The sequence below is a fragment of the Schistocerca piceifrons genome, chromosome 1 (assembly GCF_021461385.2).
Source record: "Schistocerca piceifrons isolate TAMUIC-IGC-003096 chromosome 1, iqSchPice1.1, whole genome shotgun sequence".
Lineage (NCBI taxonomy): Eukaryota > Metazoa > Arthropoda > Insecta > Orthoptera > Acrididae > Schistocerca > Schistocerca piceifrons.
The window spans coordinates 236,884,244-236,904,467 of record NC_060138.1 but is presented as its reverse complement, the minus strand read 5'-3'; the positions used below and the strand labels follow the sequence as shown (position 1 = coordinate 236,904,467).

Genomic DNA, 20,224 nt, shown 5'->3' with positions numbered 1-20,224 from the left:
GGGAGGGGGAGGAGGGGGAGGGGGGAGGAGAGGGAGGGGGGAGAGGGGGGAGGGGGGAGGAGGGGGAGGAGTGCTGAGGGAAGGGGAATAGTTGGGATGAGGAATGTGACATGGAGTTGAGTTGAAGGATATATTAAATATCATCCTGTGTCTCCACATGTTGTATCCCTCTCCCCTGTTCCCACTCTCCACTCTTCCTTTCTCAAAATTCTCATTTAAAACCACTCCTCCTCCTCTCCCTACCCTCACTCTTCACACCCACAAAACATTTACCTTATGGCAACAGCATGTACAGGAACTGTAGCGTAAGTTTAAGAATACAGCCGATCAAGTTTTGTTAAGACACATACCTTGTTGAACACTTCACAATTGGAGCTGTCTTCCATGTTTTATGGCCTCTATAAACAAATTTCTAAAAAAAAGCGTTGACATATGTATGTAAAACAAAGTGCAGAGCTATAGATAAGAGATGACAATACATGCAGCTTTCAATGACTACCGTAACAGAATCTTACCAGATCGCCTCACACAAAATCCAGAGAAATTTTGGTCATGTGTAAAAGCTATCAATGGTATAAAAGTTAGTGTATAGATGCACATCTATGTCCATGGTCTACTACCCACTTATGTGCATGGCAGAGGGTAGCCATTATTATGGCACACAGACCATGTATTTGAATATCAATTTTGAGTGTACCAAGTTTCTGAAGTCAGAACATAGAAATAGCACGTTGCAGAGTCTTTCCATACATGCAGAGCGAAATTTAGTATGTCAGATAATCTGAACATTTGTTTTAATGTAGAATAATGAGAAGGAACACCACCACCTATGTCACATGCCACCATCTCTATTCCGGGCAGCCACGAGATGCCATACTGGCTTTCAGTTGAAGCCAATATGTATATACGCCATTTCTAAGCATCACTAAATTAAAGATCTATTGAAAGCCCATTGTTAACTGAAAGATTTTTTTGTAAAAAACTGATGTAAAATGTTATAATTTTTCTTCCATGTTATGAAAATAAGCCATTTCGAGGCAACAGCACACTGCCATCGAAAACGCATTGTTCTTGGTACAATTTCTTATAATTAAATGTCAGTTGATAAAACATCTACAATTAAAGCTTTCAGAAGATGGTAAGGCTCAAAGCATGATCGTGCGTCATTCATGGTTGATTTAGCATAATGGGTAGAGACTAAGAATTGTACTGTCACAGGTAATGTGGTGCTGGATCGCGTCCCAATGGGCTGAAGTGCTTTTTTTTATTAAACTTCGTGTTTTCTAATAGGTTATGACACTATACTGGTTTAATGTAAGTATATTCCATAATATTCTATGTTATTTAAATATAAGTGTGGTCTTTCTGATGAGTTAGTTTATTTGATTGGCTTTATCTATAAGACAGCTTATACTACTTGCAAGAAGATATTGTGCAATTTTCCAAGTTTTGTATTTTGCATGTGAAGATTCTGCTACTGGATGGGAGCAGAGATGAAGGAAGAATGGCCTTAGGGTTTTCTAAAAACAGACTGATAAAAATTATTTCATGTTGTGTGGAGAACTATTTTAAATTGGTATCACACTATGTGTAATGGAACTTTTTTGAGACTAAGACCTTACTGACAGGACATGGTATACCTATAACATGCTCATGGGTACTGAAGTTTTTATTTATGTACACTACAGATAGAACAACATGACTAGCATATGGACAAGGGTAGAATTGTGCATTTTGATAGGACAAACACACAAATTTTACATCCATCTACTTTGTAAACAGTGTGATTTACGAGCCAGATACAGCCAACAGCTGCTGATGATGGTGCACACTGCCATCACCTATATCACATTGAGGAATATGTACCACATGCACAAGTCACTTCGTTTCTGAGCATTCAGAAACACGCTGAACTCTGCATGCTCAATGTTGACGTTCAAAAGCACAATCTGTCTGCCGACAGCTTTAGGGCTATTTCCGGTTCCAACAGTGTACCAACCATGGGAAGAATGATTGCTTAAACGCCTCCATGAATGCTGTAATCAGTCCAACCTCGTCCTATGGGAGATATGCAAGGATTGTAGTATAGCACTAGAAACTTTGTGGAAAGGTTTCTTCGTGGCAGTTTGCATCTATCTTTATGCGTCCACCGGCCACTTATGCTGCCCTTCTCTGTATCTGTCAAATTTTCCCTGTTACTATTTACTACAGGCCCCATACATCTGAATAATATTCTAGGCTCGGTGGCATGAGTGTTCTGTAAGCAACATCCTTTACAGATTGGCAGCATTTCTCTAGTATTCTACCAATGAATACTAAGTATACCACTAGATGTACTGCCGAAGAAAAGAGGTGGGACGACATGATGTGTCTGGAAAATGTGTATTACTTTTACTGTGTGGCAAAGCTTAACAGTGGTTTGAGAACAGTGAATCTAAGTTCAATAGCCCAGACAAAATCCAGGAGGAAGTGAAGAAAACATAATCAGTAGGAAGTGTAATTAGTGGAAAAATGAGAGAAAAAGGGCCCAACATCACAGGGAAATAACAGTCTTACATAAGGAATGTTTCGGCACTGTCACATTGTGGATGCCAATATGACAAAAATCTTACATTTGTTGAAAAGAGTTGATCTTCCAGTAAAATGTGTCACAACAACAGAGGAAATCATCAAGTGGCGAGACCACATCATGGAAATTCAACAAAAGAGCTAGACGAAAGTGGTATCACTCACAAACGTGCTCCCTACAGCAGTTGTGGAAGACATACAGCACTTTATGGCAGCCAGAACAGTCGTACAGAGTAAGTAAAAGAAAGCAGAAATTAATCTCCACCTCATAGGTTAAAACATACCAGGTAACAGATGTTTCAATCTACAGCACCAATCTCCACCACAAGTCAAATGCACCAGGTAGAATGGATTCACTAATGCCACAACCATCAATCAACAACCCAGCACACAACCACCACTGATTTGCAAGTAAAAAGAAAAGATATTTGAGGGACATAAAGTACCGGTATGTTTCCACTGTGGGAGCACTGGACACACTGTATGCTACTGCCAAGACAGATGACAAATTTTTGATGAATAATATATCACAAAACATCAACCATAACAAAATCTATTCACACTAGTGAACTGCAAATGATTATAGTCCAACTCACTCACCCAACACACCACATCCACTCCATATCACGTACAGAGATACAATCCACTCATCTTGCCACTGAACTAAGCAAAACTAAGCAAGATGAAGCCACGTCAGGTGAAAATCTTCCTTGGACAGCAGTTACCAAGAAGTCAGGAAATCTAACTAATGTCATCAATTACTGTAATACTGAATGCTTATTTTTGTCAACTATAGAAGACTATGTTCATTTATATGAAAGAAACTTCGCTGAAAGTTGCAAATGGGAAATACCTCCAACTGACAGCAACCTGTATTGCAAGATTAACTATCAATAATACAACAGTGTCATTCAAATTTGACATTTTATTTGAATGTAATCATAACGTTATTCTCAGATGGGACTTCTTACAGGCATCACAACGAGTCAGACTGTAGAAGATCAGGGCTCTGAAGTGACGAAGCTATTCCAACACGCACATATAACAAAGGTTTCTCGAGTGGTTGTTTGCCACTGAAGATGCTGTATCCAACCTTCATCAAGAACTGAGCAAAAGTCATCAATCAAGATGAACTGTAAAGCTTTTGACAGTTGAAAAAAGCTACTCAGATGCACTAAACAAATTTATATTCCAGTGACCATCACAAGCACTGCAGTTGGTCAACACTGCAGCAGTAATTGTCAGAAGAAGCCATAACTCACCCCTAAAGGTACATGTGTAGGAAAAGCAGAACCAATAAAGGATGGGCAGCTCAGTGTCATCAACAAGTAATCTTGCTCCACTATCACTATACACAACGCAGTGGAGGAAGTTACTATCACACTGCCAACACATCTGGCCTAACCAAGAAACTACATCAATGAGTGTTAACAGTTCTATTCTAATCTTTGCATAATTTCAAATCCAGAGTGGAGAGAAGAATAACCAAGTGGCCCATGGTAAACATCGTATCAACATGACCATCCACCAAGAAGTCAGCATTTGTATAGGGTGTCACTGGCTGAACGAAGCATAATTTGAGAGGAAGGGGAGAAGATGCTGCAAGATGATGCTACTGAACCTTCAGCAAATCATTCGTCCTCTCCTGATCTTTGTGAAGAAGGATGACACATGGTGTTTTCATGTCAAGGCACTCAATAAATTCACTATGCAAGATTGTTTATCTATTGACAAGCATTTCTGACACCATAGACAGCACGAAAGGATTAAAGTAATTCTTGATTGTGGTTATGCAAACAGGCTACCAGCAATTTTAATTTGACAAGGCTGACAGAGTCAACTGTCTTCATAGCTCTTGATGCCCTCTACGAGTTCAAAATTATGTCATTTGGACTACGTAACGCTCCAGCCACCTTCGAGCATTTGAAGGACAACCTGCTTAGACACATTACATTGACAATGTGTGTGTGCTGTCTAAAGAGCATGTGAGCTGGCTGAGAACTGTGTTTCAGAATGTTCAAATGACAGACCACCACCTGACCTCAAAAACTGCCTATTCATGACACGAGAAATAGTATCTCAGGGCATCTAGTTAATGGCAACGAATTCTGTCTCAATCAAGAGCAAATGCAAGCAGTCACAGATTTTCCAACTCCTCAGCACATTCATGACTAGAGCAGTTCTTGGAATATGTTTGTGCTATCAAGAGCTCAGATGGAAACCCAGTTCTAAGCAAAGAAGGGAAAGCAGAAAGGTGGAAGGAGTATATAGAGGGTCTATACAAGGGCGATGCACTTGAGGACAATATTATGGAAATGGAAGAGGATGTAGATGAAGATGAAATGGGAGATACGATACTGCGTGAAGAGTTTGACAGAGCACTGAAAGACCTGAGTCGAAATAAGGCCCCAGAGTAGACAACATTCCATTGGAACTACTGACGGCCTTGGGAGAGCCAGTCCTGACAAAACTCTACCATCTGGTGAGCAAGATGTATGAGACAGGCGAAATACCCTCAGACTTCAAGAAGAATATAATAATTCCAATCCCAAAGAAAGCAGGTGTTGACAGATGTGAAAATTACCGAACTATCAGTTTAATAAGTCACAGCTGCAAAATACTAACTCGAATTCTTTACAGACGAAGGGAAAAACTAGCAGAAGCCGACCTTGGGGAAGATCAGTTTGGATTCCGTAGAAATACTGGAACACGTGAGGCAATACTGACCTTACGACTTATCTTAGAAGAAAGATTAAGGAAAGGCAAACCTACATTTCTAGCATTTGTAGACTTAGAGAAAGCTTTTGACAATGTTGACTGGAATACTCTCTTTCAAATTCTAAAGGTGGCAGGGGTAAAATACAGGGAACGAAAGGCTATTTACAATTTGTACAGAAACCAGATGGCAGTTATAAGAGTCGAGGGGCATGAAAGGGAAGCAGTGGTTGGGAAGGGAGTAAGACAGGGTTGTAGCCTCTCCCCAATGTTATTCAATCTGTATACTGAGCAAGCAGTAAAGGAAACAAAAGAAAAATTCGGAGTAGGTATTAAAATCCATGGAGAAGAAATAAAAACTTGGAGGTTCGCCGATGACATTGTAATTCTGTCAGAGACAGCAAAGGACTTGGAAGAGCAGTTGAATGGAATGGACAGTGTCTTGAAAGGAGGATATAAGATGAACATCAACAAAAGCAAAACGAGGATAATGGAATGTAGTCGAATGAAGTCGGGTGATGCTGAGGGTATTAGATTAGGAAATGAGACACTTAAAGTAGTAAAGGAGTTTTGCTATTTGGGGAGCAAAATAAGTGATGATGGTCGAAGTAGAGAGGATATCAAATGTAGACTGGCAATGGCAAGGAAAGCGTTTCTGAAGAAGAGAAATTTGTTAACGTCGAGTATAGATTTAAGTGTCAGGAAGTCATTTCTGAAAGTATTTGTATGGAGTGTAGCCATGTATGGAAGTGAAACATGGACGGTAAATAGTTTGGACAAGAAGAGAATAGAAGCTTTCAAAATGTGATGCTACAGAAGAATGCTGAAGATTAGATGGGTAGATCACATAACTAATGAGGAAGTATTGAATAGGATTGGGGAGAGGAGAAGTTTGTGGCACAACTTGACCAGAAGAAGGGATCGGTTGGTAGGACATGTTCTGAGGCATCAAGGGATCACCAATTTAGTATTGGAGGGCAGCGTGGAGGGTAAAAATCGTAGGGGGAGACCAAGAGATGAATACACTAAGCAGATTCAGAAGGATGTAGGTTGCAGTAGGTACTGGGAGATGAAGAAGCTTGCACAGGATAGAGTAGCATGGAGAGCTGCATCAAACCAGTCTCAGGACTGAAGACCACAACAACAACAACAACAGCAATTTGTGAAAGATTTCTGTACCATGGCAGGTCCCTTGCAAGAACAACTGCAGGGAGACACCAGATTTTCCTGGAATGAGATTCAAGAAAGATTGATTGTTGTCTTTAAAAAGGCACTAACAACTTCTCCAAAATTCACACATGTGCTGATGCTTATGGGATAGGTGCAGAACGGCGCAAATTCATGAGGGTGCTCAAAAAGGCGATTGCTTGTGAATTCGGAGTCTTCTCTAAGCCTGAGATAACGTACTCTACAACCAAGAAAGAGTGCCTTGCAGTTGTTTGGGCCATCAACAAGTCCAAGTATTATTTGACAAACCATTCACTGTTGTGATGGACCACAATTATATATGCTGGCAAGCCTAAGGAACCCACTAGGTGGAGTGATAAGATGGGCACTGAGACTTCGGGAGTACAAAATCACAGTGGTATACAAAAGTGGATGCAAGTAGAAGGATGCCGAAAACCTTTCCAGGAAACCTTTGGCTGAACACAGCAGCATGGATGCAATCTCATCGCTACATTAAATGACATTGCTGCTGAACAGAGAGAAGATCGAGCAGTGCTGAAATCCTTAAAATTTTGGCGGAAGAACCAACCAAAGAAGAACAGCAACTAATAAACAGAACATTGTATAAGAGGAACTATGAGACAATGAACCATAATGACCAGCTATCATGAAGCATTTCCATGACGATCCATCTGACTACCTGGCATTTATGAAGAATTTAGACAGAAACAGATGTAGGTCTCACTGGCCAGTATGAATGTACAGTCTCATGGTGATTAATCAATAAAATCTTCTCGGGCTCCCACTGATGTCAGGTAGTTAAAATCCCATTAAATGAAACAAGTTAACTGTTACCAATCACTGTTTTATTTATCTCCACGACGTGTTTCAAAGGTATAAACCTCAATTATCATGTGGATTTACATTAGTTAGTATGACATTTGTGTGTGTGTTGTGTTACACTTTTTTGGAGAAACAAGACACTATTTCAGAACATGGTTTTGGGTTTCTTCTTAAAAAATTAAACTTATAGCTAACAGTAAATATAAAATAAGTAGAACAGAGTACCTTCAGTGGTCACAGGTTCCTTTCACTGTCATAACTCATCACATGTATACTGACATATTTGTAAACAAATATGGTGTCTGGAAACTGCTAGGTGCAAGGTTTGTATAGCAAAAAAGAAGACATTATCGCAAATCACAAAGAATATACATCGTAACAACATTATTATAGAATCATATTTTTAAAGGATTTGGAGGTATTTGTTTTGAGGTGTCGAATAGATGTGTTGGAATACATTCTTCAGGTGCCATATAAATCAGATTTTGTTGCTATGTAAAGTTTGCTCTCCTACACTCACTCTTTCCACCCTCTCTCTCTCCCTCTCACTTTCTCTTTCTCTCCTTCTGCCTCCAGCCTTTCATATCTATCTATTAATCCCAATCAAAATTGTTATTTTTGTGTAATTTTACCGCTGTAGCCAATATGATTATTGTACTTAAAAGTCTGTAACATTTCACCTGATTGTATAAACAAGTATGAAGTTCAAGTTGTTTTAACTTGTCAAAATCTGATATATATGCCACCTGAAGTATTTATTCTAACACATATTCGACACCTCAAAACAAACACCTCCAAATCCTTTAAAAAATTATTCTGTAATAATCTTGTTATGGTGTATATTCTTTGTACTTTGCAATAATGTCTTCTCTTCTGCTATATGAACCTTGCACCCAGCACTTTCCAGACGCCATATTTGTTTACAAATATGACAGTATACATGTGATGTGTTATGACAGTGAAAGGAACCTGTGACCTCTGGAGGTACTCTATTTTACTTATTTTATACTTACCGTTAGATATAAGTTTAGTTTTTTGTAAGAAGAAACCCAAAACCATGTTCTGGAACAGTGTCTTGTTTCTCCACTAGACAGTGCCACAAGATCCTCCAAAAAAATTATAACCCCACACACACACACACACACACACACACACACACACACACACACACACACACAAATGTCATACTAACTAAATCCACCTGATGATGGAGGTTTAAACCTTTGAAATGTGTCGTGGAGATAAATGGAACAGTGACTGGTAACAGTAAACTTGTTGTTGCATTTAATGTCAATAACAAGCACAGTAAAGCCTAACCTAAAATGTTCACATTTAAAGACCTTGGCCGATAAGCACTCAGTGTGCACTGATGTTTAACAGAGATACATTCGCATACAACACAGCGAAGCAAGACTCAACAGGCTCCACACAGTTATTGCTGCTCCACAGCTGCAAGACTGAAATGACAATGTATACATTGTTCTTAATTCAAGATGATGACACTCAGGATGACTACATGAAACACAAAGACAAGGACCAAACAAGCAAGACATTTGACTCATATGGACCCTAAATGCCCAGGAGAAAGAGTACAGTAATACCAAACAATGGCCAGTGAGAAACAGTCCGAGAGACAAGGTATGAATTTTTACTCCTGAGCAGAATGTGGGACTATTCAAAAAGTTGCAGACGCACTACTTTGGGCCGTATCGTATCCATCAGTTGTCAGACATCACATATACCATAAGAACTTATTACCAACCTTATGGCCAACCTGAAAGCACATATAGCTCCCCTTGATGATCACCCACCCTATTCAGAGCCATGGAACTTTTGTATTGTCCATGGAATCATCATAAATCATGATGACTTCAATGTAATTCTGTTTGTCTAATTGTGTACTTCTTTCAGTTACCTTCTCTACTACACTGCAGCTGTTCTTTGTTCGTATGGTCCATGTTTCATCCAGCTATTTTATTTGGCAGTGACATAATGCAAAGGTTACTTTCCTCCTCACAACAAATTTTGCTAATTTTAAAATTGTCCACACATGAAATTGCATACCACAGTTTCAGTTTCTCCGTAGCCTGTCTTACCAACTTCTTCCAATTTTCTTTAAAGATGTTGCAGCCATTTGACTGCAACAATTTTTATTTTAATGTTATACGGTTCAGAATTCGCTGTATTTCATATCAGTCTGATATCTTTTGACATATAAAAAAGTTACTGTACTTGAAAATGGCCTATGGCTGAACTCTGGATCATATAACAATAAAATAAAAGTTATTAGCATCAGACAGCGGTACAGTCATTAAAAAAATTACCATGACTATGGTTCCAGCCAAAATAAAAATTACACACAATCAGATTTTCAACATTAAAAGGTAAAGCAAATTGCACAAATTTTATGTGTAAAATATTGAATAAGGATGTTACCTCTATTTTTCATGACCACATAGTCTTCGGTATATTCGCTACTGCTGTCCTCATCGTCTGATAAATTACAGTATTATAAACGGATTCTTCTCTTACATATTTTTCTATGTTTGAATTTGTAATCTATTTCCGCATGTGGTTCACAACGTTCTTCCAATTGTCTGGCATTATTCGTGTGACAGCCTCATTTAACAGCCTCTTGAGTTTCACAATGTAAAGGTTCTGTTTCGTTGCGCTACATCTGCTTTTATTTGAGCCCAGACGAGTTCAACTGTGTTGTAATGGCAGTTGTACAGTGGAAGACATAACTCTGTGGCCATGGTTCTCAGCTAATGTATCAAACAACATAATGCATCTTCTGTGGCTTATATCGTTTCACTAATTCCAGAAGTTCCACTTTCCACATATTCTGCTCAGAGCCTATTTTATTATCTTTCAACCAGCTGACTATTTCATCTCTCCTTGGTGCCTTATTTAATTGTCAGAATGGTATGGCGCATTGTCCATTAGAAAAAACATTACCAGAAGTGACATTTGGTAGCAAACTAGTAACAAACCAGTCTTTGAATGTATCTGCATTCATCTCCTAGTGGTAGTCAGTTTTTTTGATTGAAACACCATCATAGCACTGGGCACAAAACCATTTATAGAGTCAGTATGAATTATAATCAGTCACCCTCCCTTACCAGTTGGCACACTCAAAGTTCCGTGGCGCGGGTCATCTTTCCATGCAACAGAACATGCACGACGCACATTGACCCATGTTTCGTTAAACCATATTACATTTTCCAGATTCACTGCTAAAACAACATCTCCATGCTACAATGTCTCCGCCGTCCATTAATAACTTCCGTCCTGAGAACTTTTTCCAGTGGAAGCCAATTTTTTTTCAAAACAATGGAGATACTTGTCATTCTGCTTGTGAACAAACCACTGTCCGACAGTGATGCCATGAACTTTTTAAGTGTCAGATACTCCTTCCAGCTGTAGTACGCGTATCTATGTTGCCTGATGACACTTTTGTCAAAGTTATCTGTTTCTGTCACACGACACAATCTCTTCCTTGACTTTCCAGGCGTCACAATAACAGGGCTCAGAAGGGGATTTGGCAGCAGTTATCATTTGTGACACCCTTCACTGTCACTGTAGAGATGTTCAATGCTTCTGCCACTGTCAAACACTTTACGGTAATTTTCAAGAATGATTGCCTATCAAGGTTGCGGTGTCCAAACATTACATATCGCACATGCGATCATAAATCGATCATGCGACTCTGGTGGCGGGCGTTGTGATCAATTATTTGTGATCGTCATTTTTATCTGTTTTCCACAGTTCCCTTACTTGCTCTAAATTACATACCTCTGCGAATTATTTGTGAGTTGCTAGGGAACCCCAGACGATTTATGTCGTTAGTGAGTCGGATGTCCACTGTTCTTGAGGATTCTTCAACGGATTCTCTCACATGGAAAAATCTAATTCCATGTTTATCCAGCGTAGAAAATTGTTCAACTTTATGTCGCAAATATGGATTACTACCGGATGATGAAAGAAGGGACTGTGTAGACTGTGGTGGAGCGAAGTGTGTAAAACTCCGTAAGAACAGTTTCGATGTTGAAATACTGTTTACAATTTCACTGCAGACAGTGTGGGAAATGAACGAGTAGCAGGAAGAATACACGGTTCTTCCAGACTATCCATCCAGTCCACTGTAATGGACTCTCACATGATGACAACACCGAAGACGAGTAAGGTAAGTCGCCTCCTTTTCAATTACAAGTATTTTTGTAACGCTCTTCTTTTGTCGTTGTTGTAGCGACCACCCTAAACTAACTCATAATGCCTGCCACCAGAGTTGCATGATCGATTTATGATCGCACGTTCGATATGTATCGTTTGGACACCGCAACTTGGATAGGCAATCACTCTTGAAATTCCCGTTCAAACTAAACAAGAAATCTGTATATAAATTCATGTGCTTAGGATTTCAGCTTAGCTCCTTTCCCAAAAGCCCTCTTCTCTGCACTAAAGACAGCCATTTTCCACTTATACACACTTTTCCACAGCAATAAACTCACAGTAGTAGTGGAAATCACACGTATACACACAAACCTGAACATAGCGTGTGGCGCAACTGACAAAGCACCAGTCGCCCAACACTACAGCATTGCCACGGTAATATAAACAGAAGCTCACGGTCTGATTAGCAGTCGTGGATATGCGAAGCATGTGCGCCGTGGCCACGACAACTGCCAGAGCTCTTTTCTTGCCATATGGAGTATAGGTATTTGATTATACATTTACATACCAAATCATCCTGAAAAGGCTTCCTATATTTATGAAAACTACTCACCTGGTAAGATTATCTGCCTCTAAAGCTGGCCCAGTTAGTTTCTGTGTTAAATGTGGCTTCAAATCAAGCAAATAATCATTTGAAATTGTTTCAGAGTCACTATCTGACAACTTCATATCAATGGGATCTGGAAAGATACACGAAATGAGAAAGCTAAACAATAAAAAATTCTCACAGTACATAAAACACATTTTTAATACATGGAATACTTGGAAAATAAACCAGGAGACTATAAATATTAACTAAGAAGGCTATACATGTCAATGGTAGAAATCTACTCTTAGAGGACAATGCAAACACATACTTTGAAATTGTAACTTTATTCTTTAAAAGCTACAGAATAAAAACCGAGGAATGATGAGGCATGCCTAACATCTTTTAATTTATTCCAGTTACTTATGTTTGAATTCTTTTGATGGGTACATTGGGTGGGGTACACTGCTGCCTTTCACGCATTTATCAGGAAAACTGACAAGTGCAGGTTACATTCCTTTACGAACATAATTTTAAAAAATGAGGCAGGGGATGGAGAATGTGGAATTACTTTTCCTAACTTTACTGCATGGGACATTTTCGAAATATGGTAGCTAGTAACCTGGCACGAAAACAATGTTGCTCCTGTAGGATTTTATGGAAGCAAAATCATGTTAACTAACAAGAGAAAATGTCAATTTGAAATTTCTCACATTAGTACAAGGGACAGAAGAGCAGAAGAAACAGCGTTATTCAAAAGGAGCTGGTTTTTGTATCCTTAGACTGAAGAAATTTGAATCAGCACACTGCACAATCAAGCAATGAAACAATACTTTGAAAAATTAAAATATGTAATCCAAGACTGAGGACAAGTCAGCACAAATCTGGTAAACAAGCTGAAATTAAGATGAAGATGAACTTGGTAGCAGAGTTTTACGATGGAACTGATACTGAAGATGTGGGTTAATAGCGGGCTAGTTGACAGGTCTGGACGAGGATAGGAACCAGGACAGTTTTCATATTGTCTTTATATAACAAACAAGCATTCCTAACTTCTTGTGACATAATGAATAATCCATTAAATTTCAGGCATGCAGCCGTGCAGTTACTACTACTTAAACTGATATTTCAGCCACATATCTTCCGGCCATCCTCATAGTGAGTCACAAGACAAATGACAAACTGCCACGATGGCCTTAAATGCTCTTCCACAGCAGTACCACATCTGTTAGTCACAGATGCTTCTCGGTGGCAAAGAGGTACACCTACAAAAGTCAATGCATATTCAATGGCTGTAACACTTTGATGCCTCCTCTGCAATTTAGTTACAGCAGGAGCCAGATTCCACGTCTTATCCAAATTAAAATCATATCACTATTTATGAAGTTATCAGTGAATCTAGTTTCCAAGGCTTCCTTGAAAACAGAATCCCAAACATAAAAGGTGGATGTTAAGATCTTCATGTCACTGTAGTCCATCAAATGATCTGTATCAATACAATATTCTGCCTCAGCTGTCTTGTCTGGCTCTAGTAAGCATGCGTATCTCCAGTTTTCCACCAAGGCTTAAGAGAAATACAGGCCGTGGCGCATACATTACGAAGTTAGGCCTGAACTTGCTCACCTCAGCAGACAGAATGCATTTCTAAACATGCTAACTCGCAGCTGGGTGTGTACGTACTAACGAGAACTGCATCTTCTAGTGGAATCTGCTGTTATGAAGTCTTACTGATAAGAGTACAACAACAAAATTTAATTTAAGATCAGTACCCAATATAAATGGTGTAACCGCTTGTTTACAGCCTTTAGTCTCTTCTGCTTAACAGTCCTCACTTCATACAAGAAGTGGTGCCTTATGCAACTGGTAATCATTTTGTCACGATTTTCATTTTATTGTATGGAAGTACAGCTGAAACAATTTTAAGTAGGCATATGAACTTCCAATATTTGTAGGACTAATATCAGTAAGACTCCGTAATAGCAGTTTCCAGTAGAAGCTGCAATTCTTGTTTGAATGTACACACCTAAATACAGGTGTAGAAATGTAGTTTGTCTGCTGAGCCGAGCGGGCAAATGAGCCGAGCGGGCAAATGAGCCGAGCGGGCAAATGAGCCGAGCGGGCAAATGAGCCGAGCGGGCAAATGAGCCGAGCGGGCAAATGAGCCGAGCGGGCAAATGAGCCGAGCGGGCAAATGAGCCGAGCGGGCAAATGAGCCGAGCGGGCAAATGAGCCGAGCGGGCAAATGAGCCGAGCGGGCAAATGAGCCGAGCGGGCAAATGAGCCGAGCGGGCAAATGAGCCGAGCGGGCAAATGAGCCGAGCGGGCAAATGAGCCGAGCGGGCAAATGAGCCGAGCGGGCAAATGAGCCGAGCGGGCAAATGAGCCGAGCGGGCAAATGAGCCGAGCGGGCAAATGAGCCGAGCGGGCAAATGAGCCGAGCGGGCAAATGAGCCGAGCGGGCAAATGAGCCGAGCGGGCAAATGAGCCGAGCGGGCAAATGAGCCGAGCGGGCAAATGAGCCGAGCGGGCAAATGAGCCGAGCGGGCAAATGAGCCGAGCGGGCAAATGAGCCGAGCGGGCAAATGAGCCGAGCGGGCAAATGAGCCGAGCGGGCAAATGAGCCGAGCGGGCAAATGAGCCGAGCGGGCAAATGAGCCGAGCGGGCAAATGAGCCGAGCGGGCAAATGAGCCGAGCGGGCAAATGAGCCGAGCGGGCAAATGAGCCGAGCGGGCAAATGAGCCGAGCGGGCAAATGAGCCGAGCGGGCAAATGAGCCGAGCGGGCAAATGAGCCGAGCGGGCAAATGAGCCGAGCGGGCAAATGAGCCGAGCGGGCAAATGAGCCGAGCGGGCAAATGAGCCGAGCGGGCAAATGAGCCGAGCGGGCAAATGAGCCGAGCGGGCAAATGAGCCGAGCGGGCAAATGAGCCGAGCGGGCAAATGAGCCGAGCGGGCAAATGAGCCGAGCGGGCAAATGAGCCGAGCGGGCAAATGAGCCGAGCGGGCAAATGAGCCGAGCGGGCAAATGAGCCGAGCGGGCAAATGAGCCGAGCGGGCAAATGAGCCATAGCAGACCGGAAGATCACCATAACACGCTTGTTGTCGAGAATACGCCTTACCCTCAAGGAAAAAGCACCCACTTCGTTTTGGGATTCCATTTTCACAGAAGTCATAGAAATTAGATTAAGCGATAATTTAATAAATTGGGGTAATGGTTTTAATTTGGATAAGATGTGGGATCTGGTTCTTGGTGTAATTAAATTGCAGGGATGTCAAGTTGTTACCACCACCAAATATATACCAATAAGTAAATCAAGTGTGTGAACACTTTCATCACAGTTGGTGCATGTGTAAGTGTACCTCTTTGCTACCGACCAGCATCAGTGACCCGCATGCACAGTACCACCACAGTGGAGCATACAAGGCCACACTTGGAACCTTGTCATCAGTCTTGCAACTCACTCTGAGGATGGCTAGATGATTAATAGATAAAATATGAATTAAGTGGTAATACTTGTGCAGCTGCATGCCCAAAATTTAATGGATTTCCAAACAAGCAAGTCAAAAAGGAAAATCTCCCTCATAATTTTGCTTCATTTACAAAATACAGATAGGTTAGCCAGTATTTACCTCCAAGCGCAACAACTCTTAGCACAGCTGAGTGAAACATAGTAAATAAAAACAGTTAAACCTAGCTTTCAGACAAAATGGTTCCTTCTTCACTGACTAAAAGAAGGGGTGGAGTCCAGGTCACTTAGAATCTATGCTGAAATGGTAGTTTCAAAACAAAAAATAGATTGAAAGTGTGAGACGTGAAGACAATGGTAAGGTGAAAAATGTGCCCACCATGGACAAAAATAAATAAAAATTCTAACAAGTTGCATTGTGTGGGGCTTGGCAACGAAGTGGTGTTCCAGCCTAAAAACTGATAGAATTCTGGTTTTACATCACATCAACTAAGTGGGTTGAAGGCTTCTAAACAGTAATGCATCGATCAGTCTGGTGTAGCAATAGGAGGCAGCAACAGGAAAGCTGATGCATCGATCAGTCTGGTGTAGCAATAGGAGGCAGCAACAGGAAAGCTGATGTTTTAAATCTTGTGTGTAAAAATATTTCTGCAGAAAGGAGCACACAGACATACCAACATTTAACCGTTGCACAGACCTCCCTGGCATTCAGATGCAAGTGCACGAGTTTTAGACAATAATGGGCCAAGTCTGAATGGATGCCGATTAGGTTTTACTGGGAGTACTCTTTGGCACTTACCCCCTGACACAGCTAGCACCTACTGTCAATACTTAATCCACCACAAAGTGCCAAGCTACTGGCAAAAGGTGCAAATGACTTGTGTATAAGGGTAAAAGAAGGACCCACAAAATTACAGACCAATATCCTAAACATTGTTTCACAGCAAAACTCTTGAGCATATCCTAAACTCAAATACAATAAATTTCCTTCCTGAGGCAAAAAAAGGGACTGTCCACAAATTACTCATGCGAAACACATCTGCCCCTTTACTCACACAGTACACTGCAAACCACGGATGAAGGGCAACAGGCAGATTCCATAGTCCTACATTTGCGGAAAACATTTAAGACAGTGCTCCACTACAGATTGTTGAAGGTCTGACCATACAGACTAGGTTCCTGCATATGTTCAAAAGTAACAGAACCCAGCATGTTGTCCTGGATGGCAAGTGTTCATCAAAGAAAAAGGTATTTACAGGAACACCCCAGGAAGTATCGCTTGACTGGTCGTTTCCTACACACACTAACTGGTCGTTTCCTACACACACTAACCACCTGACAGATAGGGTGAGCAATAATCTGCAACTGTTTGCTGAGATGCTATTGCGCATGACACACTTTCCTCATCGAGCAGCTGTAGTAGGATACAAGATGACTTACAATTTCTCTTTGGTGTAATTAATTGTAGCTTGTGCTACATTTAGAAAAAAACTGAGTTAATGTAGAGGAGTATGAAAAACAACCCTGTAAAACCCACAGAAAGTATTGGTAATGTGCTGCTTGACAATCATCATTAAATACCTAGGCATAACGTTGTGGTGCAATACGAAATAATACGATTATGTAAGGTCGGCAGCAGGTAAGGCAGATGGTCGACTTCAGTTTACTGCAGCAATTTTAGGACCCATTCTTGAGTACTTCTGAAGTGTTCGGCATCCCAACCAGGTCAGATTAAAGGGAGACACTGAAGCCTTCAAACTCCTTTGAGAGTTTGGAGAAAAAAAGACATACTTTTCATGAAACACTGTTGAGAAAATTTAGAGAACAGGCACTAGCAACTGACTAAAAAAATTCTACTGCTGCCAACATACATTACGTATAAGGTCCACGAAAACAAGGTGAGAGAAATTTGGGCTTGTATGGAGTCATATAAGCAGTCTTTTCTCTCACTCCATATACAATCGAAACAACAAAAATTAAATATACAGGGTGGGGAAAAATTGTGTCACGAAATTTTAACTTTAGATAGCCGATTCCAGTAGGAACCAAAATTACTAATGTTGTGTAGGTCGACAATGAACCATTTTAAAACTATGGAAACTTGGCGCCATGCACTCCAATTGGCTGTGGGATTGTCCTGTTGCCATTCGTTGGTTGACGGGCAGCGCTATGGTTGTTGGTTCACATACACGAATGTCCCTCGACCCGTCACTGCCCCAATGTGATACGCACACATGTGGAATAGGTCTTGCTGTTTGTCTCCACCTAACGTCAGAGACATTCACACGTAAGCTTCGCTTCGGAACACACACACGTCACTTGCAATTTAATAATATCGTAAGCACGGTGGCACAGTATTCATTTGAAGAACAACGAGATATGGTTTTTGTTTATGGACTAGCCAATGGTAATGCGCATGAGGCTCGACGGTTGTATGGAGAACGGTATCCAGCAAGACGGCACCCACACCTGCAAATGTTTACAGAAATTCACCAGCGATATGGTGAAACTGGTTCATTAGCAGGGTATCAAGGTGATGCTGGAAGACTTCGAACATGACGGGATGCTGCATTTGAAGAGTGTGTTCTCGAACGCTCCGAGAGAGCACCTACGAAAAATACTCAAGTGGTTGGACACGACATGGGTCACTCGTCAGTTAGTGTGGGAGATTTTGAGGATGACAGCCAGCATCCATTTAGTTTCCACCCTGTCCAAGACCTAAATCCTGTGGCAGACTACGAACACAGGCTAGGGTTTTGCTGGCAGTTTCTGCGATGTGTTGCAGAAGATCCCAACTTGCGCGCCATTGTGTTGTTTACCAAATAGTACACCTTACATTAAGATGGCCTTTACAACACTCGAAATGGTCATTACTGGGCAAGCGGAAATCCTCATGGCATATACATGCACGGGCACCAGGAACGATTTACGGTCAACATTTGGGCAGGCAACCAGGAACGATTAATGCTCAACATTTGGGCAAGCAATGTGGGTGAGCATCTGTCTGGGCCAGTCCAGTCTACATCCTCAACTTACTAGGGCAAATTATCTTCACTTTTTGCAAGAAACTCTAACCGATCTGCTGGAAAATGTTCTCCTGGACATACAGCTACGCATGTGGTTGCAGCACGTTGGGGCATCCGCACGTAACAGTCGTGCTGTGTGTTGATATTTAAATTAACTCTTCAACGACAGGGTAATTGGCAGAGGTGCTCGTAGGACACAGCCCCCATGATAACCAGGCCTCACCACAAGCGGAGTTTTTCCTGTGGTGATTCTTCAAGGTTCTAGCTCACCCACCTGAATGCGAACCTAGAAATGAAGAGGAATTAATGGATCGAATTCAACATGCCACCAATCACATCGGGGCAATGCCAGGAATCTTTGAAAGAATTTGTCAAAACACTATTCGATATTACCAAGCTTATGTCATGTCAGAGGGTCACCAGTTTGAGCACCTGTTTTAAGTAAACAATGTCCTAGCTGCAAAAAAGGCCCTTTTCAGGGCCAACAATTTGTAAACAACTTTATGCACAAGAACTAACAACTGTTGACAGGTTTGTTCCCAGAACATCTTACCATGAAACTACAATAGATGTGTCGGGATACTGGCAGGTTCGCCCCCGAGCCCCCAGAGTGGAAGGGTGACGCACTACCATCAAGCGTGAGGGTCACCTTGGAGACATCATCTCCAGCAGACAAAGCCTTTGTGGTCATGCATTGTCCGGAGCAGCCGGCAACAGGGCAATACCACGGCCAATCAGAGCACATGGTGCCAAGTTTCCACAGCTTAAAAAGTGTGCATTGTAAACCTACACAACATCAGTAATTTTGGTTTCTACTGGCATCAGCCATCCAGGTTTAAAATTTGGTGACAATTTTTCTCTGCCCTGTAGACTAGGAATTAGTGTGGCATTCATGCTTTTTTTTTTGGTCGTGCACGAGGTAAATGTGGAAACATGAAGTGTAGCGACATTATTACCAAATGTGTCCAAAAAAGAACGAACATGCTGTTATTCTTTTCTTGGCTGCTGCAGGACGAACACTGATAACACATCCACGGGAGCCTAAAAAATGTGTTGGGGCAGCATGTCTGTCAAAAACCACCATTGTGGAATGATATGCCAAGTTCCGTGCTTCATAATAATGCACATCGTCATACTGCAAATGCCGTATACAGAAGTTACAATAACTTAAGTGGGAGACATTCAAGCACCCCGCACTTTAGTGACGATCTCTTCTCATGCAATTGTGTTTTCAATTACTTAATAAAGGCCTTGAAGCGAGAAAAATTCCTGTCAGATGAGGACGTGCAGCAGACATTTATGGACTACTTCACACAGCAGGACATGGTGTTACACCTACCAAGTATCTACAACCTGGTGCATCAGTGGGATGATTGCCTGAATGCTCAAGGAAATATTGCCTGACTAGTTTATCGATTCCGAACTGTACAGTCTTGAAATGGAAAGTTTTCGATCATTCCTTATAATAAGACAAATTCCATGTCAACTGGAATATTCTCATGCATCTTAAATGGTGACAGTTACTTCCACATATTTTAAAAAATGTACTGGTAAGCACGATATTAAATAGAAGAAATAAACTGTGAATACAAAAGGTCATATCAGGCCAGTTTAACCAAAGGTTGTAAAGATATTAATGAATACTGATGAACATCAGATACGAATGCGCTGACACAGGGT

At 41.2% G+C, this 20,224-nt stretch overlaps 1 protein-coding gene across 1 annotated transcript in view; it reads right to left on the bottom strand.

Annotated features, from left to right (window-relative positions):
- Window positions 1-20,224, bottom strand: part of LOC124805620 (WD repeat-containing protein 76-like) — a 174,621-nt gene that overhangs the window by 82,995 nt on the left and 71,402 nt on the right. Inside the window, exon 5 of the mRNA XM_047266190.1 lies at window positions 12,080-12,206. Within this exon, the coding sequence (XP_047122146.1) occupies window positions 12,080-12,206 (127 nt within the window). The remainder of the gene's footprint in view (window positions 1-12,079; window positions 12,207-20,224) is intronic.